The sequence below is a fragment of the Paramisgurnus dabryanus genome, chromosome 8 (genome assembly GCF_030506205.2).
Source record: "Paramisgurnus dabryanus chromosome 8, PD_genome_1.1, whole genome shotgun sequence".
Lineage (NCBI taxonomy): Eukaryota > Metazoa > Chordata > Actinopteri > Cypriniformes > Cobitidae > Paramisgurnus > Paramisgurnus dabryanus.
In genome coordinates this window covers 11,765,595-11,780,784 of record NC_133344.1, presented here as the reverse complement: position 1 = coordinate 11,780,784, position 15,190 = coordinate 11,765,595, and the positions used below count along the sequence as shown (strand labels likewise).

Below are 15,190 nucleotides of genomic sequence, written 5' to 3'. Positions count from 1 at the left end.
AATGCATTTCTCTCTTTCAGGTTGGATGTTTGGTGAGAGGTTGCATGATGGAGAAAGGGGTTGGTTTCCCATCCGCGTGGTGGAGAGGATTATGAGCGCGGAGGTTCGAGCTCAAAACCTTAAAGAGTGTCAGCGGATCCACCAAGCTCAGGAGGGAGCGCAGGGGTCCAGGGCCGCTTCTAGGGGGCGACGTGCGACCAAAAGTCCCCAGTACAACCCAAGCTGGACCGACTTGTAGTTACGGAGAAGGACATGACATCACATCAACGTTACCATTCGCTTATTCCTGATCCGGTAAACTGGAAACGATGCCGTGTAGATGTCAGGGTGGCATTGGATTGTACCAACAAAGAGTCAATCTGTGTCCAGTTTTTAACCAATACTTGTCCGGTGTCACATTGAAGACTTGGTAGAGCCTTGAAAGAGCTTTTGCACTATAAGCACTTGTGTATTTGAAATTGCTGCCTCCATACAGTCCTAACACACTGTCGGCATCAAGGATTTCAACTTTGGCAATCGCATACGGGGACTTTGTGAATGTTTGCACATAATGAGATGAACCAAGAACAGGAAGGAGTGGAAATCAAAGGTGGTAGATGCTACATCGGGACTTTTGTAAAGTCATGCTTCTCTGGATGAGGAATGTATGCAGGGTTACACCTTTACTGACAATACAGGTTTATATTCTTTACACTAAGCTAATGAGGATGTACAAAACTGTGTGCTGTATTGTACGAATCTCATTCTTCCATCAACATAAAAAAAGAGAGATGAACAAAGTTAACAGACTGTAAATATTTGGCTTCTGGAAAGACGTTTTTGTTGGCATGCTCTCGAGATAATGAAGAACATTGTGGCGTTTAAGATTTGCACTTGACAAAGGGTGTGAGAAGTTGTACAGTCACACACAAACGCACTAAACAATGTTTTTATGCATAAACACACTTACACAATGGAGTGTAATCTTAATCTCGTCTAACATGAATATTTTCAGAGAGAGAATGTAATTTACATGAGAGATGACTCTCGCTGCTCTGCTGGAGTTGATGTTTTTTGTAGTTTTTGGTGTGTGTGCATGTACATATGAATACTTTTATGTCCAAACGTGGTACAATGTAACTGAAAAATAATTGTCCCATTTCATTTTGTAAAAATATAATTTATTGTTTAATGAAAATAAATCTCGGATATCTCTGCTCATCTAATAAACGATGAACCCCCAGCATGAAAAAGATGTGTTGTTTATTTTTCTGCTTACAGAAATCCTGATCTAAATGTAAAGCATATTTATATTTTTGGGATAAATGTGCACAAATGAATCGTCAACAATAAGTCCAGGAATGTGTATTAAAAAGCACTTTTGACTTTTATATATTTCTAACTGAAGATTACAAACAAGCGCAAGTGTTTTAATCTCTTGATATATTTAAGATCACACTCGCGCAGGCATTTCCTGAAGCTTGGCTCTTGCAGCAGACACCACAGAACCGACAACACCAGGCCACTTCCTCTTTCCAAACTGTTTACACACATCTTATACTTGGGCAACATTTTGATCTGATCAAAAATGATAAGGAGTATTTGGATTGAATCAAGTGGATTTATTTAAATATTTTCTATGATATACATAACTATATTTAACTATTTACTGTAAAAGCATTAGAGCAGATACTGTACAGGGCTATTTCAGATGAGAAGATAAGATTAATTTTATTGACAGGCACAAAGTGCCTAACTCTGTGATTAAATCAAGTTTGGAGAAATTACAGTAAATTCTTATCAATGCATAACAGTAGATATGATCAGGAATTTTAGTGGTTTTGAGATTAAACTTGATGTCAAGCAGGTTTCTTTACTTTGTTTTGATTCTCTGTACATATGAAATATAAAAAATCAAGCTAAATTACAAAATTATAATTGCAATTGTTTTAAATAGTGACGTGAACAACTATCTCTAAAACGTTATATGATAATGTAATAAAGTTGAAGAGGCTCTGCCGCCATCTAGTGTTACGCAGATTGTAGTTTGGCTTGGTCGTGTACAAAACAAATAAATTACGTTTTTGAAATATTTGGTGTTTTATATATTTTGGTTTTTTATGTTTGTTGTTTTAGTAGTTGTACCAATATTAAAACGGAGTTTAACATTATAAAGGAGTGTCATATACTCAACTTCAGTAATTACGTCCTCGTGGCCGGTTAGCTCAGTTGGTTAGAGCGTGGTGCTAATAACGCCAAGGTCGCGGGTTCGATCCCCGTACTGGCCAGGCACAATTTTATTTTTCATGTAACTACTACACAAATTATTGCATTCAATGTTTACGTGGTTTATTACTCAAAGGTAGAGTATCACATTTTGAAAAATGCTAACAGTAGCGGACTAGCAATGAAATCACAATCCCACCCTCCAGTCAAATCGCCATTCAAAGTCACGCCTCTTTCAAAACACACAACAGGCACAGATCAGACGGACACATCTCATGTCTCATTCACCATTGAGAAAACTATGCAGTACAAAGTGAATAACATTTCCAAAATAACCAACATAAACAACACAATGTTTTATCAAAGTAGAATATCTGAATCCATCTCAATACAAACATATCGCGTACCTACCGTACCAAAATAAACAGTGCAACGACCCTTTCAGACCCTTTGCCTCCTGCAGCTGTTTGCATCTCGTGGTAATACCGATGTTAATTTGGGTTTTTTTTCTCTTTGCTGATCCAGGCAGTTTTTGCTGTTGTTGTTATAAAAGTTGTCTTTCGTTTTGTGGCTCCTGTGCATGTTGTCAATTCAGCAGAAAAGTTTAGCATTCGCCCTCTGTTTACAGACGAGAAGTGAACGCACGTGTCGTGAACGCGCCGATGACGTATGGTGTGCGGTGGGCATTGAAATTACGCATATGGATGAGGGACAAAAAAAAGGGATCGTCCGTTCGGACCGATATCTATGATTGGTGGAACATTTTTTGGTCCTACGACTTTCACATATGACATAAATTTCAACAAATACATTTAAACAACTTAACACAGTGTTTGCTTTCAGGATGTGAGGAGACCTTTAACCAGCATAAGTAAAATAGCCTGCCTTTAAATAATTTCGTTATATTATTTAACAACACGGTGCTACAATCATACACCATATATTTACCATACGAAATAATCTTGGTTCTCAAGAAACGCTTTGACAATATAATTTTTTACATGAGATTTTTTTATTGGATGCATATGTGATCTGATCTGATCATCAAACCGACGCTTTATTGTTTGTTTAAATGTTGTGCAAACTGTTTTGCTATCTGTCTGAAAATGCGTTCTAGGCTTTACTAGATAATTTAAGTTTCTGAAAGTTTAAGAAAAGCTGGGCTCGTCCGGGATTTGAACCCGGGACCTCTCGCACCCAAAGCGAGAATCATACCCCTAGACCAACGAGCCGCATAGCAAACATAGACAGCCATAAGTATAAGACTGTATCATACTTTTAAAATCTGTCCTGTTCGAATCGACATGTGCCAATTTGTAGTATGGTCCTTTAGGGCTGAATTTTCGAGTTTAATAAAAGTTGAAAACAAAGTAAGTTTGAGTTCTCGACATACATATGTGAATTGTGAAATTTTGAACACGACTTTAGCGGAACATGAATATGAACAAAGACATATTTTTCCAACTCCACCTACCATGGGACCTCGTGGCGCAACGGTAGCGCGTCTGACTCCAGATCAGAAGGTTGCGTGTTCAAATCACGTCGGGGTCAATTGTTTTCTATTCTTCCAAATAGAAGTTTGGATTTTTGTTTAAGTCACACTGTTTTTGTTTCAGCGCAAACGTTTGTGTTCTGCTCAAGAACTCTATAAGGACAATTAACCATTGATCGAGCAAACAAACACGACGTGATTTAAGTAAAATATGCTATTGTAATTTAAATAAAATGTAATATAAACTGTTTACATAAATCATTCTTAATAGAGATTTATAAATATGGGCTCGTCCGGGATTTGAACCCGGGACCTCTCGCACCCTAAGCGAGAATCATACCCCTAGACCAACGAGCCGCACAGCCCACGATTTACGAGTTCTGCTAGATCCACACCAAAGGCACAAGTCAGCAATGTTTGATTACTATTAGCAACGCAGACTGAGTCAGAACAGGCAGAAATTGTTTTAATGCTGAATTAGAAACATCAAAGTCCTCCAAAACTATTGGGAGAAACTAAGCTTTTCGAACCAATTGCTTCGAAAAATGATTTACTGTTTCGAAGCGTTCGAAACACATAAATATGGCGCCACCTTCTGGTTAAACTTTGTAAAAGCAATTATTTTACAAATTTTTACAAAATAAATGTTTTTCTAAAAATATGTTTGTAAGAAAAATAAATTATTTATCCTAACTAGGCCATTAAGTAAAAGTTTATTCTGTGTTTTTAGTTTTATTTAGGGCAAACTGATTATTTATAAATCAGGGTATCGTTCAGGTCTGTGTACCTTTCCGTCCATTCCAGATCCGTTTTCAAATCAGAAACGGAAAACGAATACACTTTTACTTAATGGCTTTAAACTAAGTGAAATAATTAACTTTTCTTAAAAACATATTTTTTAGCAAATAAAAATGTATATTTTTGCAAATATCTTCATAAATGTACATTTTCCTCAACAGTTCCCAAACTAAGCAATTTTTATTGTGACCTTAATTATTTAATTATGACACTAATGAAGATTAAAAACCAACCCTTACAAAAATTAACCATGTTTTTATTGTGGTAAAAGTGTAGTTGTAACCATGTTGTACTGATTACTATCAGCAAAACCATGGTTTTACTACACCAACCATGGTTTAACTATGGTTTTTGAAAACCATGGTTGTAATAATGGTTATTTTGTGGTTACCATGGTTTTACTACAGTTACCATGTTTTTTTTAACTGTAGTAAAACCATGGTTTATTTTCATAAGGGAAAAAGTGTCAAATTTGTGAATCTGTATGAATCGCTTGCCTCTGTGTTTTTTCTTTTCTTTTTTATTGTTTTAATGGTTGCCTTCCTTTCCTACTTTATTGTATTTATGCCAACCTTGATTACTTGAAACGTTTTCAAATTACTCTTTTTTTATCCTTGCAATAATGAATAAATAAAAAGCGGTTAATAGGTTCCGTTGCGATCCATTTGTAAAAAATAATTTCACACCCACATTTAGGGGGGCCACAATGGGGTCCAAGCTTGTTGTCACAGGGGCACTGGCCCCCGCTGACCCCTTCCCTAGAACCGCCACTGCAGAGCAGCAGGAGAAATTCAGGCCCTGTCCCAAATGGCGCACTTTATGTGGACTTTCGGTCTCGTGGCCTTAAATTGTGCGTGCTCGCTTAGTCTACGAGTCCGTAGGGTGTCCCATCTGTCATTTTTACACTTTTAAGTGTGCTCATCAGTGCCTCCTTTGCCCCCTTGATGCGGTCTTCAGCGAAGCCCGCACTGCAGCAGGCTTGCGCACTTTACCAACCCAGAAGTCCTTGCGAAAGAGCAATCAGAAAGAGCAATCCGACGACGGAAGGGAGGAGTTCACACTGACAGGCAACTTCTATTTCCGGCGTGAGGCTCGAGTCTGTCCCAAAATACGACTCCGGTGCACCGACGTGGACTCGCAACAAGGGTCCCTAAAGTCTGCACTACATGATGTCATCAAAGTGTGGACTCTGAGGAGGACCACAACCGAAGTGTGCCATTTGGGACAGGGCCACTGCAGCAGGCTTCGCTCACTAACCAACCCAGAAGTCCTTGCGAAAGAGCAATCAGACCAATCCGATGAACGGAAGGGAGGAGTTTACACTGACGGGCAACTTCCCTTCCTATTTCCGGCGTGATGCTCAAGTCTGTCCCAAACATAGACAGTAAAAGAAATGGACACAGCGACCCCATTGGATTCAACGGAGACAATTGAAGTAAATTAGAAGCACGCACTTCCTGGGTGTCGAGCGTACTGCGCAGACTCAAACTGAGCTCACTGACGTGGATGTCACGTGAGCAACCCGTCTGGCAATTGTAAGTCTTCTAATAGCCGTGCCACGGGAAATCTGAATTACCTACTGAATCTTGCAGAGACGGCGAGCGTAAACAGGAGCACATTTTGGTTAGTATTCTGATTAGTAATCTCCCTTGACTTCATGCCTTCACGTCCACCCGATTGCCTCATAGTCAGTAAAAGATTGCCTGTGAGCTTCTCTCCCAGTCCATACGGTAATTTCTCTACTGTGCAACAGAAAGTCGCAGGTTATGACGCAATCGTTAGCCTATTTTTACAAAAACTGCTTCTACTGGGACATAACGTAAGATACAAGGTAATGGAGCCTTTTATACATTTTCATGTTTCTTTAGAAATAATTAATGGACAAATGGAGTCTTTAAACGCCTCAGATGTAAAGTTATTCGCTGTCAAAGTGACGCCAAAATGAATGGGAGTCAATGGGATGCTAACAGCAGATGGGTGTTCGCTAAGCAATGGCGGCGTCCAGGGAAGCTTCAATAAAATATGAAACCCTGCCCCCCTGGTCCCAAAACACGACTCCGGTGCACCCACGTGGACTCGCATAAAAAGTCCCTAAAGCCTGCACTCTATGATGTCATCAAAGTGTGGACTCTGAGGAGGACCACAAGTCCGGAGTGTGCCTTTTGGGACAGGGCCTCAGTCTGTACTGAAGACGGGTGTGCCTCATATACATCTTGAAATGTGAAGCTGCTGCCTCTTTGATCACCCCCTGGTGGCTGGCTGCAGTACAAGTCATAAACACCGCCCTCTCCATGCAAACAAACGGGACATGGGTAAAAAAAAATACATTACACTTCCAATAAAATTTTCCAATAGATGGTTTTGGTCCTTAAGGTAGTCATCACATACCAGTGCTCCAAAATGACGTTTTTGCGCAACATGTCAGTGCCCATCAACGGACATTTTTCATTTAGTTTATTACCATGATAGGAAGCGTCATCGCGCCGTCCATCTTTTTACAGTCTATGACCGAAGAGCCGAGAGGAGAAGATTTGCTGCCTCCTGTTGGTCATCAGATGAACTGCAGCAATGAAGCAGCTTCAGTAACAGCTGTCTGTCAACACTGAGACACACAAACACTGTTAACACACAGATAAATAAGAGACCTGATTTTATGATTTTGTTGTCTGAGATAAAGTTGTATATGAGCAGTATTAAAGATTATTTTAATAAGAAGCCTATAAAGACCCTAAACTTGTGTGAGCTTTACAAGTATTTTTTTGATACTTCATTTACTTGATCTCTGTTTTTTTATCCTTTGTTCCTTATCTCTTATAGCCTATGCTTTTTTAATTGTACTTTTTTTCTAAATAAAAAAGTAGTATGTCAGAATAAAAAAAAACCTGCTGTTTTCTTATTTCTGTGCTTTAACATGAGGATTAGCAGTGTATATGACAACAGGATGTGTGGTCTACCAGCGAACGTTTCTTATAACATGTGCGTGGCCTGCAAACAGCAGTACACACATTCCACAAGATGCTATTTGCAAAATGTCCAAATATTTTAGGAATGTCTTACAAAAATGAACCTTGATTTGCAAGATGCAGATTGTAATTATGCAATACAATATGTTAATAAAAAACTACTGCAGTTTTATTATGACAATACTTATTTTTTTTGTAACGGCTGGCTGTATATTTTCATGATGCCGTTGAATACACTTTTAAGAAATGTCTGCGTTCTTTATAAAATGTCAGATTTTTGGTTGTGCACATAATCTCTAAAAACTTGACGCGGGACACATTGAAAAGCAACTAAAGCACTACGATCAAAGCAGGATGTGGTCTCTGTTTCACAGTTTTCACTTTGAAGAGAGACCTTCTGTAAAGTAAATTGCTGCATGCAGTACTAATCTTCACATCTTTTTACAAATGCACCATGCTGTAAGGCATCAGATCAGCAAGAGAAAACAAGTAAGTTTAGCATTACATTTTCTTTAAGAATAAAGTATAATAGAGACGGTTTCCAATGAAATATTTACTTCACGTGATTATATTATTAAATGAATGAATTATTTAGGTTTTTTAATTATTAATTTCAGCTCAAATGGTGACTAAAGCACAACAGAACACGGGAATTGTTTTACTGTTTATTGCACTGTAAGTTGCTTTAGTGTGTCAGCAGCTATGACTAATAAACTAAAGTGGTAAATTTCTATAAGGCACAAGTTGTTTGGGTATATGTTTATCTATTACTTTACCATTGCAACAATTCTGTATTCCATGTGTTTGTATCCAGAAACTGGATGTTTCTTTATTTAAATATACAATTCAGTAATACAAAAAGAGTATTGGATGAGGGTTTGTGCCATTTTGCACTGAGAGTGATTTTATTTACTTATTATAAACAATTCTTACAAATTGTTGATTACATTTGCATAGCAGATGCTTTAATCTAAAACGTAAAGCAGAATGTGTCACTTAAATGCACATACTTAATATTATTGTGTGAAGTGTTTTGTGTTGTGTTCAAGAATAAAAGCTGAATGGTAATATTTTGAATTTAAGGGTATCTGAAAACCGCAAAAATATCTTGCAAACAAGACTGCAGACATTTCAAGAGAAAGCAGAAGCAAAAAGAATCTTCATACTGACCTCAGAAGATGGATCGATCACATTTTTGTAAGGCAATTCAGACATTTCTGAGTAGTTCTCCTGTTCTCAGCACTGTCCCATCGAGTATTTTCCTATATGGAGTGGAGGAGTTAATGGAACTAAAGCTTTCATGCCCCTGCAGACATGAGATGAGTAAACGTCTAATAACCTCCATCTTTGTTGGACCTCCTGTTTTATTATTTGCTATAGTGTTCATTTTGTTAAATCCCTTAAGATATGTATGCAATGAGGATGGTGAGATCAAAGGTTGGCAGACGTTCTTGAAAGATTTTGGACATTGTCTGATTCTTCCTATTATTTGGGTCATCATCTTGTTACTTGATGGTGATTATCTAGCTTGTTACTGGACAAACTGGGAAGGAAAACATGTTTTTGATAAAGAGATTAAAAAAAATGTGGTGTCAACCCACTGATCTGGTCAGTGCAAGAAATGAGAGTGAAATACAACATGAATATCAGATGTTTATCAGCGAATCTCAGGTAAATATTTTATACTTTTGCTATGATTACATAGGCTACTGAAAATATTAAATATACTACAACTTTTCTTGTTGTTTTAAATATGCATGTTATAAACATTGTATTCACAATAAGGGTTAGGAATAATGTAACATGAAATGTTATATCCACAGAATATATCCTTTGTTTGGGTGTTCATTTTTGTATTTTTTCCCCCAATTCATTATTGTTGTTTTTTCTTCTTTTTGCAGTTTAGAGGTTATTTACTGCTTGGTGCCTTCGGTTTAGTAATCATTTTAATTGGGGCTTTGTCTAACTGCTGCAACAAATCAACTTCACAGACCAATGAAGCTAATGCAGGACAGGGAAGTGGAAATAATAAGCCTAAAACTGGGGCACAAGCTACGGACTCAGAAATGAAAAACTTTCTCCCCGAAAATGCACAAGCAACTGGATAGACTCTTCTGTAAAAATGGGACTGAACTTCATATGATCTGTTTTATGTTTTGTTGTTAAGTGTGTGAGATTCTGAATGAAATTAAAAGTACATACTGTCACAAAACTTAAAAACGTATAATTACAGGTAAACACAAAACCGTAAATTTTAATCCAGTTTTGATTTCTCCTGCTAGTTTCAAGTTTTTTTTAAATGTTTGTATTTTTGAGGTTCTGCAAATGTGACTCAGTGTTGTAAATGATTGTTCCAGTAGTGCTGTGTTTATCTCGTTCCTGCTATATAATGCCTGTAAACTTATAGACTAGAATGGGATGCATGAGGGGGGGTTAAGTTAATTATTAACACAGTTAATTATTAACATCAATTAAACATCAAAACTTCTTATACGCCATATTCCTATAGACTACACAGACAGAGAAGTGTTTATGAATGATCTTATAGCTATATTTTACACATTAAAGAAAAACTCATGCACTCAACAGTTACATCTGCGATTGGCTGTAATGATCAACACTGCAAAAACAGTGAATAAAAAGTAACCTTTGATGCCAAATGTCAATAATTATTTATGTCAATAGTGTGCCCCCTCAGTTTCAATTGGCATGATACCATGCATGTTTTGATCTATTCTTATAGCTAGTAATTGTATGCACATAAATGCTTTTTTGCCCAAATGTATTTGCTCAAACTCGATAATTAAAACAGTTTAAAGACATCAACTGAAGTCCTGTCTGGTTATTGCTGTGCAGAAGGTTAGTGTGGCACTAAGAAATCTCTATTTAATTTCCAATATAGGTGTTGTCCATGGTTAACACACCATGCTACTCTAAAATCAGATGTGTTAAAATCACCACAATCAGTGTTGTTCAATAAATAGATGTGTTATTATTGGAAAAATAAGGGTGCTTCTCATTTCTTATTTGTGCATCCTTATTTCCTTGCATCTTAGCTCCAGCCATTTAGAAAAGATGCAAGGAAAAGATGTGTAGATGAAGTAATAATCAATGCATTAAGTGAAATGCCTTATCCTCACTCTATATAAAGTTCATTTTCAATAATCTAATATCAGATTAAACAAAAATAAATAACAAACAATGAAAATAAAGTAAAACACATAATCCTATTGAAAAATAAAACTAATAATAGTAATAATAACATGGTAAAAGAGCACTAAAATGTATAGGATATATCAAATATACTGTCTGAAATTAGTCTAAATTACATGAACTATATGATGAATACTGACATTTATGCTTGTGTACGTATAATGTAAAGACTTCACAAGGTGAGTGGGGAGAATAAATTATGTGCATTAGGTTTAGTCGATTACTTCTGCTAGAAGTTACACCCCTCAATTATGACTACAGTGAACAGCCGGTTTGGACTACAGCCCTCTACTTCCTGCTTTAATGACGTCAATAGAAGAGTTTTTGACTAAACTCTGCCCACCAGAACAAGAAAGACATCAGCCTGTTTTTAGGACAGTAAAAACAGCAGTATAGTTCATTAAATTGTGTGAAAAATACCTCATTTTTTTTACCTACGAATCATGAACACATTTTATATTGCGCACCATAAACATAATAATAGGTTCAAAAACAGGAAAACCGATAATTTAAAGGTGCAATCACAGAGTTTTAACATTTAGCAGTGAGCATGTGTAAGTCCAAAAGTCACCAGTCTTTTTCTTTTTTTTATTGATCAATTCCAAATCATTTACAAAATAATATCATGTACTCATTTTAAACTATAGGGCTGCATAATGATTAATCGCGATTAATCTATTGCAGAATAAAGGTTTTTGTTTACATCATATATTTTTGTGAACTGTGAATAATTATAATGTAAATATAAATATGCATGTTTAATTTTAAGAAAAATATATACAGTGCACAGCATAAATGAGTACACCCCCTTTGAAAATTAAGATTTTCTCCATTTGTTAGTAAATGAGACCAATTTGCTTTATTTTTTACAAAATGTTTGATTAAACATTTATTTTTATTAACAAAAGAGTAAAAGTCACTGACCATCTTTAGGACGCAAAAAATAACTAATTTAAATCAAATGGGGTGATGCAAAAATGAGTACACCCTGATGAATATGTTAGCAAAAAATGAAATAAAGTGTAATTAACAGGAATTCACTAGCAAATGATGAATATAATTAATCATCACACAGGTGGCCACAGGATAACTGGCAATCGACGGTGGTATTTAAAGCAACACTAAAGAGTTTTTGCTCTTTGCTGCCCCTACAGGTTAGAAGCGTAATTGTTCATTAGCACTGTCGTAAATACTGCAGCATAGCTGGCTCTGATTGGATTGTACGTCTGCCGTAAAGCAAGTTTTTGTAGTTTACACTCGAACTACAGGACCACTACCCGACGGTTGGAAACTTCTTTAGTGCGGTTTTGGCCGATAGAGGGCTGCAAAGCGAATGTGAAAGTGCTATTCACCCTGTTTTGAGTGGATGAACCACTGAAACTTTTTTGGAAATGTTATTTTAAGGTAAAAAAAACCTCCACTCTCATGTAATGGTGACAGAATAGCACCACATGGTAAAGAAATGTCTCAAGACATGACAAATAAAATCATTTCTTTGCACAAAATGGTCAAGGTTTCAAGATAATTAGTTATGCATTGCTAATAAGTTTGAATACTGTCACGAAAGGGATCCAAAAAATTTAAAAAGATGGAGTTGTGAGAAGCTCTCTGCGATCTCCAGGACGCTTACTGAAGTTAACACCTCGTCAAGACTGTTCTGTGATGAGGGATGTTGAAAAAAATCATGTGTGTGTATTTATTTATACACATTATTTATCTGTACACATATTTGATGTAAACAAGAACCTTTATTCTGCAATAAATTAATCGTGATTAATCGTTATCCAACCCTATTTGAAACAGTAAATTAAAAAATTACATAAGATAAGGAAAGAAAGAAAGGCCAGAGGGGAATTATAAGAGGTTAACGCGTGGTTTTTGGAACCCGGAGTAATCTTATATACAGTGTGTTACCGAAATGTGATGTAAACAACAGACTATCACGGACTATAACAGACGGTCACTATGTATCTATATTTCACGGATTATAAGTATTTGTGGACAAAAATGGTCATTGAATGTATTTTATTGGACTTTCATGGATCATTCACACATCTGAAACAGACTGGATTCGATTCGCGATCGTTGTATCAACAAAAAAAGGTAAGAACTCACGTTATATTTTGCATGTTGTCATCTTCGGTCACAAAATACAACATTAGAGCATCTATATCTCAAAACAGAGATCATACATTGACGCTAATCCCGTAAATTATACCTTTTAAAATGTATAGTGATGTTAAAATTGTTTAAGTTAGGCTATATAGATATTTTTGCAGGCTAGATAGTTTGCAGCGTGGTTTCGAAAGTTAAAAAAAAAAATTAACGGCTTTATTTTACAATTCTACAAGAACTAAGTTATAGTGCTTTGCCAAACTAAAAGTGTTTTGCCAAACTAACCGAGACCGGGCCTTACCGGCCCGGCTTTTCTGACGAGGCTAACCCCCGAGCATCTAATAACTGTTACGGTCCGGACCTCCCGCTAGCTTCTAGCAATTAGCACGCGGTCCACAAGAAGTATACATCCCCCACCGGGTCTTAATTTCTGTAATTTGCGAAAATACTGCGTTTGAAAATGTTTTATAATGGGAATATGTTAGCATTGTCCAGGGAAAACGAGTTTATTGTTGTGACTGCTAACGTAACATCACAATTTACTCTGGAATCATTGTGTGTCATGAGTTTCTTCTCCTGTAGTGTAACGTTACTTATTAGTGATACTTTTCTGCATGATTTGTCTGTTGGCAACATAAACCGTTAATAATAATAATATATAAAATAATAACACAGTATGGTCTGTACTGCTCACGATATCACTATGCACGCGCACATGACGTTAGTAGTGGGGCGTGATCAAAGGAGCAGCAGCTCATAAATATGTAATGACTAGCTCAAAACGGCACAATCTGAACTGCCCTGAAACAGAGGCTACTAGAGATGGGTAACAATCTTTTCCTACAAGCTATTTCGAGCAAACAACTTTTGAAACATGCTTTATGGAACTCATACACCTATTTAACTACTGTAGAAACATGACAGCGACTAATAAAAACATATCGGTTTAACATGTAAACCGAAAACATAATGTATATTATATTCCATTTCTGTCAATAGATCCTCTTAAATTTTACACATTGCACCTTTAAGAATGGAGATGTCCTACAAGATGGCTGAGCTCAATGGGTACTCAGAAGCACCCTTAGACTTTTTCCCCTCAGTGGCAGGGGCGCAGCTAGCAATTTTGGGCCCTATGAAAAAATAGGGGGACGAGCCCCCACCATACCCATTTCGCACCAAACATACAATCCAACCTACTGTAGCTATTCAAAATCTTTGTCTGTAATTTAATAATACAGAACTATTTATTTAGTTATTGTTTTGACCACAGTTATCAGTATTTATAGATACCTAAAATGTCTGCAGCTAAGATAATTTATAGTGCAATGTAAATTTAATTGAAAAATACAGTACATTAAATCAAATATTCAGAGAAAATGCAACATTCTTAAAGATTAAAGATAAATGTGACCATGCCTGTGAAAACCCAGCTGAAATATTTCTTTGTAATTTACTGTTTTCCACATAAAATCATCCTATATAATGTAAAGCAGTGGTTTTCAAACTGGGGGCCGCGAGATGGTGCCAGGAGGGCCCCAGTTTTATGACATATTATGAAATACATTAATTTATCATGAATTCTGTGTAATTAAACCTAAAAAAAATAAGGCTACTAACCAAAAGCAGTACTTTTTGTATAATTTAATGTTTTTTTATTAAAATGTTGAGTTTTAGAACAGTTTTTTGTCACAAATTTTCTTTGGGGGGCCGTGAAGGAATGCACCGTACACAAGGGGGGCCACACGCTGAAAAAGTTTAGGAACCACTGATGTAAAGACTTTTGTGAAAATATAAACTTGATATCTTTAATATTGACTGAGTAATGTCATGTCAGCGATTGAAATCATAGTGAAATTAATGCTTGAAATTAAACTGTGATGCTTTTATCTCACAATAAGATTTGAGACTTTTCTGATTTTCACAGGCAGTCTCAGTGACATACTGTATACTTGAGCTGTTACACACACGACAGAGGGGACGAACTAAGTGTGTGATGAGATCGTAACAATGTGTGGTGAGCTTGAACCTGCTTACATCACGAGGCATTTTTTGGACCCAACATCCAATACATACAAAAATTCAACTGCAGTAGCCACCGTTTAACCTGAAGAGGGCAGGACTCAGACGTTTTTACACCAGTATTGAAACACTTTATATCCAAATGTCAAAAAACTTACTAAAATCAATGAACAGCACTAATAAACCCCATTCTTACAGCTCATTAACTAAAAAAAGTTGGTTTAGGGTTTTAATAGTCTTTAAGAAAACAGCTATACTGTTATTAAATGATTCTTCAGACGGGGCCTAAGTACGGGGCTCTAAAATGAAATGAATGACAACTATAGCAGATTACGACATAGATTTCTTAAACCTGTTGCAAGTTGAGAAGCTTTATAACATA

General features: G+C 36.5%; 1 protein-coding gene, 1 long non-coding RNA gene and 4 other non-coding genes across 7 annotated transcripts in view; 4 read left to right on the top strand and 2 right to left on the bottom strand.

Annotated features, from left to right (window-relative positions):
• ngef (neuronal guanine nucleotide exchange factor) overlaps nucleotides 1–1,239 on the top strand; it is a 35,437-nt gene extending 34,198 nt beyond the window's left edge. For both annotated transcript variants that reach the window (XM_065280517.2, XM_065280518.2), the window contains one exon: nucleotides 21–1,239. In XM_065280517.2, coding sequence (XP_065136589.1) covers nucleotides 21–238 — 218 coding nt within the window. In that variant the 3' untranslated portion in view covers nucleotides 239–1,239. The remainder of the gene's footprint in view (nucleotides 1–20) is intronic.
• A 954-nt stretch (nucleotides 1,240–2,193) lies between these two features.
• trnai-aau (transfer RNA isoleucine (anticodon AAU)) lies at nucleotides 2,194–2,267 on the top strand. The gene has a single exon. It is a non-coding gene; the product is annotated as a tRNA-Ile (tRNA).
• A 1,098-nt stretch (nucleotides 2,268–3,365) lies between these two features.
• Nucleotides 3,366–3,437, bottom strand: trnap-ugg (transfer RNA proline (anticodon UGG)). Its single transcript has one exon. It is a non-coding gene; the product is annotated as a tRNA-Pro (tRNA).
• Nucleotides 3,438–3,684: 247 nt separating this feature from the next.
• trnaw-cca (transfer RNA tryptophan (anticodon CCA)) lies at nucleotides 3,685–3,756 on the top strand. The gene has a single exon. It is a non-coding gene; the product is annotated as a tRNA-Trp (tRNA).
• Nucleotides 3,757–3,982: 226 nt separating this feature from the next.
• On the bottom strand, nucleotides 3,983–4,054 carry trnap-agg (transfer RNA proline (anticodon AGG)). Its single transcript has one exon. It is a non-coding gene; the product is annotated as a tRNA-Pro (tRNA).
• A 3,764-nt stretch (nucleotides 4,055–7,818) lies between these two features.
• On the top strand, nucleotides 7,819–10,280 carry LOC135770305 (uncharacterized). The gene is made up of 3 exons (XR_010542585.2): nucleotides 7,819–7,947; nucleotides 8,542–9,129; nucleotides 9,360–10,280. It is a non-coding gene; the product is annotated as an uncharacterized lncRNA (long non-coding RNA).
• Nucleotides 10,281–15,190: the final 4,910 nt, after the last annotated feature.